General features: G+C 38.5%; 1 protein-coding gene across 1 annotated transcript; it reads right to left on the bottom strand.

Moving 5' to 3' along the window:
* Positions 1 to 59: 59 nt before the first annotated feature.
* On the bottom strand, positions 60 to 13,576 carry LOC138402814 (serine protease gd-like). The gene is made up of 9 exons (XM_069501088.1): positions 13,272 to 13,576; positions 8,897 to 9,062; positions 8,287 to 8,496; positions 7,101 to 7,308; positions 6,057 to 6,268; positions 5,363 to 5,527; positions 3,974 to 4,089; positions 1,175 to 1,319; positions 60 to 369 (listed from the first exon to the last, which is right to left on the bottom strand). The coding sequence occupies exons 1-9, from the start codon at positions 13,479 to 13,481 to the stop codon at positions 164 to 166; spliced, it is 1,638 nt and encodes a 545-aa protein (XP_069357189.1). The 5' UTR covers positions 13,482 to 13,576; the 3' UTR covers positions 60 to 163.
* Positions 13,577 to 13,836: the final 260 nt, after the last annotated feature.

Genomic DNA, 13,836 nt, shown 5'->3' with positions numbered 1-13,836 from the left:
AGAGCCGTTCTTAATGAGTGAGTTGATCTTTCATTTACATGCGAGTTGCGACAATTGATATTTATTAAGATGAACAAAATAAAATAAGCATCATCATCATCATTCATTTTAATTAGCACTATGATTTAACGAATTTTGACTTATACAGAATTTGGCCTACGAATTATTCGTAGGCCATGACACTATATATCCATGGCAAGTATTGAGCTGTGTCCGTGAACACTATGTAGTCATCGACGTTGCATTCCGTGTCACCATCAGACCACAGCGATAATGACACAACTCCACGTATCCTCCAACGTTCATTTTCCAATATGTAGAGACCGCCGCCCGAATCGCCTAAGCAGGGGACAGCGCCGCTTTGATCTCCTGTAAATAATTTTGTTTGGGATAGTCTCAATGCCTGATGCTTAGTGATGATGTTCAAACAAGAGTCCATCCACTTCCTGGCGGATTTTAGTCCGTTGGAAGGCGGACTGCAAAATCCGAAAAGGTTCTTCTTCTTCTTGGTAATCCGTTAGCTTCATGCCTACTCCATCCGTTGCACAAATTGTGGTAGGTTAGTACCTACTCTTATTATACGCTTTGTTGGAGGGAAAAACTAAATACTAATCATATTTCACAATATGGCACAAAAATACTCGGAAACTGCAATTAAAAAAATCCTCGGCCATCTTGGATTTTAAAAAGAGTCGTTATTTTTATTGTAATCAGCACTGAATACTCGCAAATGCGGACATGACACTTAACCGTAATATAATATTTAAATAAACCGTCATAGGTCATCTTGGAATACTAGCAAGGTAGGTACCTACATCTTAGAGGTCTTGGTACGCTCCAAATGGAGAACCTCCTCCTTAAGTTAAAAATGGTTACGTAAACCTTCGAATAGATGCCCATATCAATATTTGTTCTCTTCTTCTTTTATTAGAAGGTTGTGACGTCATAAATGCGATGCGGTAGTGCCTGTAAACTAGAGAATAATCTGCACTCTGCAGTAGGTAGGTACTGCCAGGATCGTAATAGCATAGTAATTTTACTGTGAAAATAGATAGCAAAAAAGGAGTATAGGTAACAGAAGGCTGTTTTGCGAAGTTAAAAAGCTGGCGATCTGAGTTTGCAGGACTAGTCCGCTATTACCGATAGGATTGAAATAGGTAGCTAGGCTAGGTACCTGCACAAAGCGTTTTCGACGATGTCAGTTTGTGGAACTCAGGTTTGCTGGACCGGCACGTTTCAGTGCTCACTATGGGCATCCGCACCATGCGCGGCTCGCCTTTTCCGCCGGTGCCCATTTCATTGGCACCCCATCCAGCCACCTTGAAACAGAAAAATAAATTATTAAGAGCTCACTTCAACGAAACGAAACGATAGCTTTTGAAAGTCGCTTAAAATATCAATATACTTATAATAAAACTGTAACAGGTCAAATTCTGTACATTGAAGATATTTTGAAATTTTTTTTTTGAGGGCACTCTATAATCGATACTGAACCCAAAACTGTAATTTTTTTCATTTTTGTCTGTCTGTCTGTCTGTCTGTCTGTCTGTATCACGGCCGCGCATCACGCTGAAACTACTGAATGGATTCCAATGAAACTTGGTACGATTTGAGGTCATACTATGAGGAAGAATATAGGATACTTTTTATCCCGAAATTCAGCATGGTTCCCGTAGGAGAGGGGATGAAAGTTAAAATGTATACTGAGTTGTAATTCATTAACGCGTAGTCCGATTTCATTCATTCTTTTTTTGTTAGAAAGGGGATATTTTAAAGATTGTTCCGTAAATATTTCAAGGTCATCGGTTTTTAACCGACTGTCAAAAAGGAGGTGGTTCTTTTTTCTACATCGATTTTTTCGAGGTTTCTGGACCGATTTGCAATTTTTTTTTTAAATCTAAAAAAAAAGTTTTCGTGGTGGTCACATAAAAAATTCTGGATTCAACTCCTCAATCCTGATGCTGCAAAGTACTAAAGTCCTAAATCGTGGGGATTTTAGAATTTCTGATAGTGAATTGATATTTTAGGTATCAAGCAACGGCTTCACGATGACACTCCCACTCCGAAATACTCTAACCTGATGATGCAGGGTACAGCACTCCTAAACCATAAAGATTCAGGAACTGTTCCTGGTGAAATAATATTGTAAATGCCAAGCATAGACTATGTTATTGAATTCCAAGTCTCAACTCTTCAATCCTGATGCTGCTGGTGAATTGATATTTTAGGTACCAAGCAATAACTACTTACACTAACAAGCTTAAAATAAAATAAAAACGTTAAAAAACCGACTTCCAAAGACACTACAAAGTAAAAAATAACTTTTGTTTCTACACGTGTATGAATGTATGAAGTCGGGCGAGCATAATAAAAGAAACTAGAAATCAAAGCGTGAAGCTCGCCCGTCTTCGACATATTATATACACGTGTAGAAATAAAAGTTATTTTTTACTTTGTAGTGTTTTTGGACGTCGGTTTTTTTAATATTTTTATTTTTGTAGTGTAGGAATTACAGACATTACAATCATCAATTAGGTACATTTAACTTGAAACCCGGAATGTACAGGAATCTTTAAACGTACAGCTCAGCTTAAGCTGGCGTGTGCGATTTATCGAACTTATCTAGGCATAGATGAATAGACATACGGTCTATGATCACGGCATCGTACCAGAACGCTAAATCGCATAGAGGTACGACTTCGCCAGTGGGGTGGTAATTAGCCACGGCCGAAGCCAGACCAGACCAGACCAGAGGAAATTTAGAATTTATAAAATTCGTAACTGACACTGCCGGGAATCGAACCTGGACCTTCCATTGATAAGACTACAACATTACCGTGCTACAGCGCTTACCACTGTGCCAGGGAGGTAGTCAAAATTAGAATTAATAGGTAGGTACACTACCAAGCAACGACTAGATATAGTACGCGACAGGTCGAGATGGCAATTGGGTTATGAGGCTTGGGGACGCGAACGCCACGCACACCCCCACACCGGCTTAGCGCATACCCACCCCGATTGCCATCTCGACCTATCGCGTTCTATACATGATCAAACTTCAAGTGCCAACTTCTCAACCATCATCATCATGATGACGGGTAGCTACTGTAATTCTAGATTTGAATCAGCTATTTTAGAAATAAAAATAAAATAAAATAAAAATCTTTTTTATTCGAATAAACTTTTACAAGTACTTACGAATAGTCGGATGCTCTTTTCAAAGAATAGTCGATGTTGAATTGGTATAAAAGTTACGCTTAGTATAAACTATGGCTTACGTACCTACCAAGCAACGACTTCATGATTCAACTCCATATCCCAACTCTTCAACCCTGATGATGCAGGGTATTGCATTCCTAAGCCACTGTTGATTGTGAAATAATATAGTAGATGCCAAACATATACACCATTATTGAACTTCAAGTTCCAACTCTTCAATACTGATGCTGCAGGGTACTGCACTCCTAATCTATGGGTTTTTAGGAACTGTTGATGGTGAATTAATATTGTACCATTTACTATTGCACCAAACCACGACTACATGATTGAACTCCGTTCACAAAAATCCACGCACTCCATCGAAATCCTATTCTATTCCAAACTTATTCGCCAGCGAGACAAGAGTGGAGAAGACGGATAGGGACGTGTGAGGGATGCAACGGATCAACGTGATTTTTTACATCATCATCAGCCTGCGGACGTCCACTGCTGGACTGCCTTCCCTAAAGAGTGCCACCACACCCGGTCTTCAGCCTTCCTCATCCAGCCACTTCCCGCCAGCCTCTTTATATCGTCGGTCCATCGTGCTGGAGGGCGTCCCACACTATGCTTGCCTACCTACGCGGTCTCCACTCAAGGACTTTCTGGCTCCAACGGCCATCACCTCTACGACAGGCATGACCTGCCTTCTTTTAAACCTACATCCACGCGGACGAAGTCGCGGGCATCAGCTAGTTTAGTAATAAAAACTTACAAATCCTGATTTTCCGACGATCATATTCAGATTTGTATTTCCGCTCCACAGGCAGGCTGGTTTTATATTTTCGCTCAAAGGTACAATCTTGTCCAGAGTCAAAACGAGGATATCATCTAGACAATTTTAAGAGAATAAATAATTAGCCCTGAATTATCGTTAAAATACAGATACTTAGTAGGGTATAGTCATTGCAGACTTGCCCAGATTTTAGAAAATTTATTATTAAAAACATCAATACAGAACTTTCGGAAAGTAATTCAAATAAATGATTTGATCCATTTTTTTATAGTAATAATTATGTAATAGGTAGTCGTGTATACTTACCTACATGTAAATATATAAAAGGAAAAGGTGACTGACCGACTGACTTAAAAAAAAATCCGATACAGGTTAGCCCTTGACTGCCATCTCACCTGGTGGTGGACTGATTGACTGATCTATGCTCAAACTACTGGATGGATCGGACGAGGCATGCAGATAGCTATTATGACGTAGACATCCGCTAAGAAAGGATTTTTGAAAATTCACCCCCTAACGGGGTAAAATAGGGGTTAGAAGTTTGTGTAGTCCACGGGGACCAAGTCATGGGCATTATTTAGTAACTACCCACATATACATACACCCTCCTTGTGGTACAGTCAGGTAATAATCCAACTAGGTATACAGGGTGTAACCACAACGCTAGCAAAAACTTAGCGTTATTGTTATACATACTACCTAAACACGATCCAATACCAATAACCATTTGCCTCATCATGTAGTTTTAGTGATTTAGTTTTTTTCAAACCAGCAATATATAGCGTGTAAAACTTGTTCTTATTCTTTATTTATTTGCATTCATGTCTTACATCATAACATATATAATATTACAATATTACAACATGAAGCCCCGTCAGGGCATTGCAAAATATAACATTTGTACATTATATATAAATCATAATATTACGTCATTAAACTTCGATACATAGTTATTTTAAGTTACAATTTCAGTTCAAGATTGGAAAGTATAGCATACAATAATTATTTATACTATGTAATATTTCAAAACTTAGTATGTGTTACTTGGGTTAATGACCTACCTATGACGTGGCATTGACTCCGAATGGCCTACTTACGCAATGTTCGTTGACCTCTAGCGTCAGTCAGATGTTTTATTAGCAATGTATATTGCTAATAAGTAATAAAACATCTGACACAACTTTGACAAAACTTGACACAACTTTGGTAAACTTTTACAAAATATAGGATTCTTTAATATTTTTCCGCGTTTTTTTTTTTGTGGTATTATATCAGTAGGTAATCTTCAGTACTATCACCTGTCTTCGTTTTTGCTAGCGTTCTGGTTACACCCTGTATATAAATTGTTTATAAATTGAAGGATCTTACTTGCAAGTGTTGATGAATTGTAAGCATTATGTATGAAAGCCTCAGCCAGGCCCCTGGTCACTGTGATATCATCATCACTCCAATCTTCAAGGTTGTACACTCCTGCTCTTACTACGAGGTTCTTTATAGCCGTGAAAGTGTTCCTACGTTGCATGCAATGAGCCGCTGTAAAAAATGAAGTTAGGTTATTAATTTTTTTTACTAAGTAATTCTTCTTCAAATTAGCTAAATGGTCAATGAAAACAGTCTACTCGTAGCTTATCAAACACGACCTGATGATTTAGAGAACTAGAGTTATTAATAGATATTGGTAAATAACGAAGAATTTCTGAAAACTGGTAGAAATAACTCAGGAAGGAGCATTATTAAGTCTGTTCCAACATCACGGCAAAATATTATATTTCAAATAGTACATAGGTACACAATGTGTAAAGCAAGTTTTAGAGAGTCTTGTATAAGAATACAAGACTAATATTATCTTCTCACTATATTGTGGCAATACTCACGGCGCACATAGTTTGAAATGGCGACCTCGTACCGGAAAGCGCAGCGCTGAAAGATTTCCCCTCCCCCACTCGATTGCCAGACGACATCAAACGAGTCACAGAGAGAGAGAGAGAGTCCCTACAAAAGGCCTATGTCCAGCTGTGGATGTCATCAGTTGATAATAAGGATGATGATGATGGTAACTCACCGGTTATCACGTGACGATCGGAAACAAGAGTCCCAGCGCAGATGTAGCTCAATGAACTGAATTTCCGCTTGAAGATCGCCACCAGCCACGGCCATTCCCCACGCTCGAAAGTTTCCCCTTTCACGATCAGGGGCACTATCGGGGCATTCGGGTCGTTTCTGAAGTTTATGCCACATCTTGCGGACAGTGAAGAGCTTGGTTTTACTTCATACCTAGTAGATAAAATCAATTATAATATATCACAGTAAGGAATGAGTTAACGTTCGTTCTCTTTTACAAAAATTTAGATCTGATCATAGCCGCTTTGTACTACATTTCAGTGCCTATCGAAATACTAAGTGCAAAGTAAATAACCCTGCTAATTATCTATCAACAGCTAGACAAGCATCACGTGAATATAAAAACGCACGTAAATTCGCTTGTAGGTAGGTAAGTTGTACGCCATACTCGCGACCCGTGCGAGAGCGAGTCGAGATATTAGCCACACCATACCATTTGCACTGTCGGAAAGATCCTCAATGTCAAACTACCTTTAGAGACTCCTTGGTTGCTTATTACATGCGCGAATGCTCGTACCTTGTGCGTTCCTTCTGGACGCAACGTAGGTAAGTATGATTGCCTACTTACGATATACGATTCGCGGCGATTTTGCCCCTTCTGTACAAGGTCTAGTTAACCAGTGCGTTAGTTGTAAACGTGCCGTGGCATTACTCTAACCGAGATGAGTGCGAGTATAACCGAGTCCATACAGGCTACTCTGCCGCGTAAAGTAACACCTGGCGCAGCATCTGTGTGTAGACCTTCTCCAAAGAGCTAATTTACAACGAATCTTTACTCACCCTCATCGTGCGAGTCAAGTACGAGTCGAGAGTCTGGCATACTAATCAATATAGGTACACGATTTGTGCAATATAAATTCGAGCGATGCTTGTGGGTGGACGCGATATATTGGTCCCCAGTACCTCGCCAACGCGAAATGATTTACGGCGAACTCGTCCCTTCTGGACAAGGTCTTAGTGTGGACCCAGCTGATTAAACACTTACACAGTTTCTGGAGGTAACGTAGGTTGGGGTCTTTCTGTAGTTCTCCTGGTAGTAGTAGTTCTAACTGTCGTTACTTTTGTAGTATGCCTTTCAGGAGTAGCTGTAGTAAAGTCATGTTGGTTGTCGGGGAAATATTCCGGATTCCCGTCCGGTGATTGCTGTCCTGGTTTGTTATCTACCACTTCTACCACATAATATGACTCGCCATCTAAAAACAAATTAAATATAATTACTTCATATCACGGGATATTTTGAAGCTATGGTGCATGTTTTGCAGATAAAGATGTTAAGCCAACCCGCCAGATGTACCAAAACTTATACTTAGGAGTAATTAGCAATTAATGAATAATTATTAATTAGTATGAAGACGTCAGTTAAATTTTACAACAGTGGGGGCAAGAGCTGAATAAAAAATACAATATTAATTAAGTATTATGATTTCAAGATAAGAATAGATTAATGATTGTTCTTGGGTCGCTGAGAAGAGATAGTTTGTTACCTAAATATTAGCAACTGGCAAATAATTCCAAATTCTGGTAAGTAATTTCAAGTTTGAACTTTAAAGCAGTGAACGTCACGTGAGCGAACTTCGAACTAAATGTTAGCAATGATAAGTTATATTCTATAAAAAATCTATGTCTAAAAATCATGATCATCATCATGATCAACCCATCACCAGCTCACTGCAGAGCACGGGTCTCCTCTCAGTGCCAGAAGGGTTTGGCCATAGTCTACCACGCTGGCCATGTGCGGATTGGTAGACTTCACACACCTTTGAGAACATTATGGAGAACTCTCAGCCATGCAGGTTTCCTTCACCGTTAAAGCAAGTGATATTTTAATATTTTAAAAACGCACATAACTTCGAAAAGTTAGAGGTGCGTGCCCGGGATCGAACCCCCGACCTCCGACAAGAAGGCGGACGTCCTAACCACTACGCTAAAAATAAATAAATAAAAATATATCTATTAAAATTATTATCACTCTAGTAAGTACTTAGTTCATCCAAGCCCTAGTATCACCACGAAGACCATTTGACACAAAGTGTCATTTAGAATTCCCGTACGTTTGGTGGTAGGCTTTGAATCGGCACAAAAAGTAACTGTCATTTTGTATGGTAGCGTACTTGTATTTATATGCACAATGCACGCACATATCAGTAAAAGCCCTATATTTAAGCACTCACCGGGTGTCATATGTATTTTGTTTATATCAATATGACTGATGATATCAGTTAGATTTATCGGGGAATTTGGTGGCGACTCATGCACGTACACACCCGGACTTGGAGTTTGGTGTTGGTTATGTCCATGGTAGTGTCCATTTGCACCCGGTCTCAGGGAAAGTACATGTTGGAGACTTATCGTTGTAATGTACTTGCCTTGAGCTGGTGAATCTGTTTAAAGAAAAAAAATATTGACTAAAGGTAAAGTTGCTGACCGATTAAGTATGTATTGTAATTATAATCTACAAAAGAAATTACAGAAACAGGAACTAAGTAATTATATTATCATCGTCAACACTTTTGATTAATTTTGTGTTCAGACGATTCATTTCGACTGAAGAAAGTTGAATGAAAGAGAGAAGTGAACAAAAAAATAACTGTTTGATATAACCTAAATAAGCAACTGCATAGCTTATTAAAATTGGCTTTGGACGGAGAAGCTTTTCGCGCGATGACCGCCAACTTTATTTAGAAGTGGGCATACGAATCACGATGATTATAATGATAAAAAAGTAGGTACCTAAGTACCTATTAGGTTTGAAAACACATATTCTGTGGTCTTAACTCTTACCTCCAGGTCCAATACATATAATGATATCGTTCACTACCAGAGCCATAAGTTGCGGCACGGCAGACGCTTCGGGGAAATTCACCCGGTATTTCAGTGGTACTCCTCGGTTGAAGTCATGCAAGAGATGTGACTCCGAGCCGACAGGCTCGATGCTGCCCACATATCGCTACAAAGAAAAATAATTACTTATTGCAGTAAATAAAATAAATAAAACCTTTATTTACTGAGGTTCTATTTTCATTGGTTCATTCCTAAGTGTTATTTTTCTGGCTTTTTCTGCCATGCAACAGAATAAGTATGTCACCTTCCCATCTGCAGAAATGCCTCTTTTGTGTTTACCATCCCTTGGGATCTGTTATATCGTTAGTCCACTCTTGTGTTTTGTTTCTTTCAAACGTTACATTAGAACTGTTACTGGACGTTTTCTGTGTTTATTAATTTTGAAATTTTTAATCGGAGGAAGTAAGTATATTACAATCAATTAGAGGCTAGAGCTCAAAACAAACTGTTCAAACTGTTTTAATTATTATGATAACTTAAAGTATTAATAATTATAAGTGTGCCAAGTTGCGTTCAGTAGGTATTTTCAGTGTCATGCTTGCATAGATAGACAAAGAAAAAGACAAAGAAGATTTAATTTACAGACATTTTCCAGTTACAATTTATTATAGTGTATTGGGTTTTATATCGAAGCATTAGCTTCGTCCGATTAAATTTTTCTAAATATATTTTATTACCTATACCTACATATTAATCCTGCCTTTACAGTTTTATTTAAAGTATAGATTTAAAATTTGTCTCATAAAAAATACCACGTACCTACGTAATGTGGTAAATAGGTATAGTAGGTATAGGTAAAAGTTTTGAGGAATTACCGTAACATATTAAAGACTTCAACGCGAGCGAGGCTGCTGACGAAAATATAGATTTATTGACAGCAACTTCTAGCTTCTTCTGAATTATTCATAAAAGCGTTTTTACTGCTTACTGCTTATAATTTAACTATGATTAAATAGGTGATGATAGGAGAAATCGTTGGTGTGGATTTAGGTTTCTAAAATCTCTTGGTAACTCTTTGATTTTCCGGGATAAAAGTAGCCTATGTCACTCCAGGTCTTTAACTACGTTGTTATATCCATGCTAAAAATCACGTTGATCCGTTGCACCCCCCACGCCTCTCTACCCGCCTTCTCCTCTCCTGTCCCGCTGGCAAGTTACATATACCGATTTCAAAGCCCAAAGCAAATAAGGAATGTTAGCAGGATTTGGAAGCACGCGGCATCACATCAGTTTAGTCGTTCATTTTTCTAACCGACTTAGTAGGCCAGTCTCTATATCACCACGATTTAAGATTTAAGGAATGCAATTCCTTACAGCATCAGGGTTGAGGGTCCTCGAGTTCAGCGATAAAGTCTTTACTTGGTAGGTACCTCCAATATCAATTTTAATTGTAACCGACAATTTCTAAATCCCATCAGTTTTGGCGGTCAGGTCTCCTGCACCATCGGGATTATAGAGTTGGAATCCAATTTTTTTATGGGTCAATGTCGTTAAAGTTTCTGTACCTATCGGTTAAAAAAGTTACGCAAATGCAGATTCATAAATCTCGGAGATTTCGGTAAACATAGTTAGAAAAACACAACTCGTCCTTTATTGAAAGTCGGTTAAAAAGTATCCTATGTTACTCCTTAGTTTTTTTTTTTTTTTTTTATATATTTTTTTTTTTTTAATACAATAAAACTTAAAGCTAGCCTTATCTAATTACTATATAAATCATGACCGCGTGGAATGGTGCCAAGAATACTGGCTGCATTTCCGCGCTGGACAGCCAGGCTGATCCGCTGCGCAAAAAATGAGCCAGCCCTTCTGTCACCAGTTGAGGCTATTAATCGTTAGTTAATTAAAGTTAAACTCCTTAGTTAATTCTCTACTTGGAAAGTCTCGTCAAAACAGGTTCAGCCATTCCGAAGATTAGCCCGTCCAAACAGACAGACAGACAGACAAACAAAAATTTTAAAAACGTGTGATTCAGTTATGGTACAATTCATCAAAATTACAGACAGACACTTCAATTTTATTTATTAGTATAGAAGTATATGTATAAGTATTCGTGGAAGAACAAAAGCGACCGACGTAGCTCAAAGGGTTAGCGGGCGCAAGTGGCAATGGGCAGGTCATGTCTGTCGCAGAACCGACGGCCGATGGGGCAGACGTGTTCTGGAGTGGAGACCGCGTACCGGTAAGCGCAGTGTGGGACAACCCTCAGTCCGCTGGACCGATGACCTGAAGAAGGTGGTGAGGAGCGGATGGATGAGGAAGGCGGAAGACCGTTTGGTGGCGCGCTCTTGGAAAGGCCTATGTCCAGCAGTGGACGCAAACAGGCTGATGGATTGGATTGATATATAGGTATAGATAAGCGTTCTAATATTTTTGGAAGTGGTCACATTGTTAACCTTGACCGATTATAATTAATAAATGCTATTTACTTGGAACTTTACACGTATTTATGCAAATGATACACGTCATATGACTCGGTGATACTTACGCGAATACGTTATGTAAGAAACAAGCCACCCAGAACCAAATTATTTATGTTTGAATTCATCTAAGTACAATGTACATATGTAATTAAATTAAATTAACAATTAATTAATTGTGTCTTATAATCGTTGTAAAATAACTTAGTACCTAGGTATATTATACTGCCATAATATTATACTATAGAGCGATTTCCGTAGAAGAAAGAGCTAGAATGAATATAATATTATTACAGCCAGACTAGAAAAAAAAACCTGCTCTGGAGGCGCTACATTTGCATTTTTCATAGGTTTCAACTTAGGTATAGAAAAATGAAATTCTGACTAGGCAGGAACTCGCTGGCTGTCTCATCAATGCCCATACCAAAGATTTCGATCTAGATAGCTATGCACGAGTGTTCCCAGTTAGAGTTAGAGTTCCCTTTATTATTAGACAAAAAATAAGGTCGGAATTTTCTAAATCTCCACGTAAATCTATAAAAAGAAAAATAAATAAATAAATGACTGACTAACTGATCTATCAACGCACAGCTCAAACAACTGGACCGATCGGGCTGAAATTTAGCATGCAGATAGCTTAATAGCTAGACGTAGACATCAACAATACAATTCCTACGGACGTAAAATTGGGGTTTGAAATTTGTGTAGTCCACGCGGAAATAAGCTAGTAGGGAATAAAGAGCATTTATCACTTTATGACTGAAGCTAGAACTGAACGTGCAACGTCGGGGTGAGTTAGTTAGCCATATCTATATAAATTAGTTCCACTAGTTTTTCGCAACATGGCAAGGTTTTTATTTTTCAGGTCAGACTTTATAAAATTACTAGCTTATGCCCGCGACTTCGTTCGCGTGGACTACACAAATTTCGAACCCCTATTTCACCCCCTTAGGGGTTGAATTTTCAAAAATCCTTTCTTAGCGGATGCCTACGTCATAATAGCTAGCTGCATGCCAAATTTCAGCCCGATCCGTCCAGTAGTTTGAGCTGTGCGTTGATAGATCAGTCAGTCAGTCAGTCAGTCAGTCACCTTTTCCTTTTATATATTTAGATTACTAGCTAACGCTCGGCATGCGTTACATTGCAATGCGACTCCCACGTGCCCACGCCACCCGCGAGTAAGTGGATGGTATTGTGTCAAACCTTCAGACAGGTACCAGCAACAACTGTACAAAGTTTCAACTCAATCGGATGAACGATTCGCGAACTCATAAGTAACGAACAGATAGACAGACAAGCATTAGTGTGTACTATGTATAAGAATACAATTTAAATTACTTACCTACCGTCAGATGTTTTCCGACAAATAGGTAGGATCATCGACAATAAAAAACGCGTTGACGAATAGTAATTAACCAGCTAATTTTGGATCATTATTTTACGACGCTGTATCCGGAACTCGTATAATAAGTATGCGAATATATAGATTTATGATACAAAATACTACCTAGGTACCACACAATGCTCAATCCTTTTTTATTCTGACTGTTTGTCTATCTATGCGCCCATTTACTGAACAGGTTTGAATGCAACTTCTCATACATATGATACATATATAGAATACTCTGGATTATGATAATCCAGAACCCAAAAATTCAATCTGTTGGTGGAGGGAGAGGAAGGAGGGGGGCGGGTTATTCACTCATGTGGTTTATGCGGATAGTGTATTGGTTCCACACGACTTATTTACTAATGGCGCTCGCTTATTTTTCGGTAGTGAAATTTATGAAATAAGAACAATAGAGAATGAAGGCCTCATTTAGTAATACGTTTCCAAGCTTAATTTACCGCTGATCTGCATAGTTGTACAATCAACAAAGTAAAATTAATGTACTTACTGAGGGTAATCTTGTAGCTATCGTAAATATAGCTTTTAGCACTAAAGAAGAGACATGTGTATATGGTTGCAACTTGATGATCCCATACACACCATTGCCATCACTACTATAGTCAAAATATTTAGGACATGGCGATTGCAATAGCACATACTGATGTCCGCACACACTTATAAATCCTAATGACACAAAAGTGAAAAACGCACGATTCATTTTGACTTATTTCCGGAACTTTGTACGACGCATCTTATCCGGAACAGATCAGCACTAATACGTGTATCTTATTCTCGAATCCAAGGTGTACTAAAAATACGACCTTTGTCTTCTTTGCATCAAAATCGCGTAAATATACGAGTTACCCACAAGACTTGTATAGGCTTAGAACGAGTTCAGATATCTCGTTGACGTTGATACCTACTCGTAGTCTGCGTATCGAAACGCTAATTGTGTTTATTTTTATTCTAACAATCTGCATATTCAACTTTGTTCACTAAAGTGATATCACCTGGGTGATCAAAACGTAATTTAAACCATGGAATCATATCACCTAAAGATTAGCGTAGGTACC

The sequence above is a fragment of the Maniola hyperantus genome, chromosome 9 (genome assembly GCF_902806685.2).
Source record: "Maniola hyperantus chromosome 9, iAphHyp1.2, whole genome shotgun sequence".
In the NCBI taxonomy this organism is placed as follows: domain Eukaryota; kingdom Metazoa; phylum Arthropoda; class Insecta; order Lepidoptera; family Nymphalidae; genus Maniola; species Maniola hyperantus.
This window is presented reverse-complemented; position numbering and strand designations above follow the sequence as displayed.

Bases quoted from the DNA above. Each gene is read 5' to 3' on its own strand.
- LOC138402814 (XM_069501088.1), bottom strand. From the start codon at position 13,481: ATGAATCGTGCGTTTTTCACTTTTGTGTCATTAGGATTTATAAGTGTG. The intron at 7,309-8,286 runs GTGAGTGCTTAA...ATTTGTTTTTAG, and splicing joins CAAAATACATATGACACCCG to ATGGCGAGTCATATTATGTG. The intron at 4,090-5,362 runs GTAAGATCCTTC...AAAATTGTCTAG, and splicing joins CAATTCATCAACACTTGCAA to ATGATATCCTCGTTTTGACT.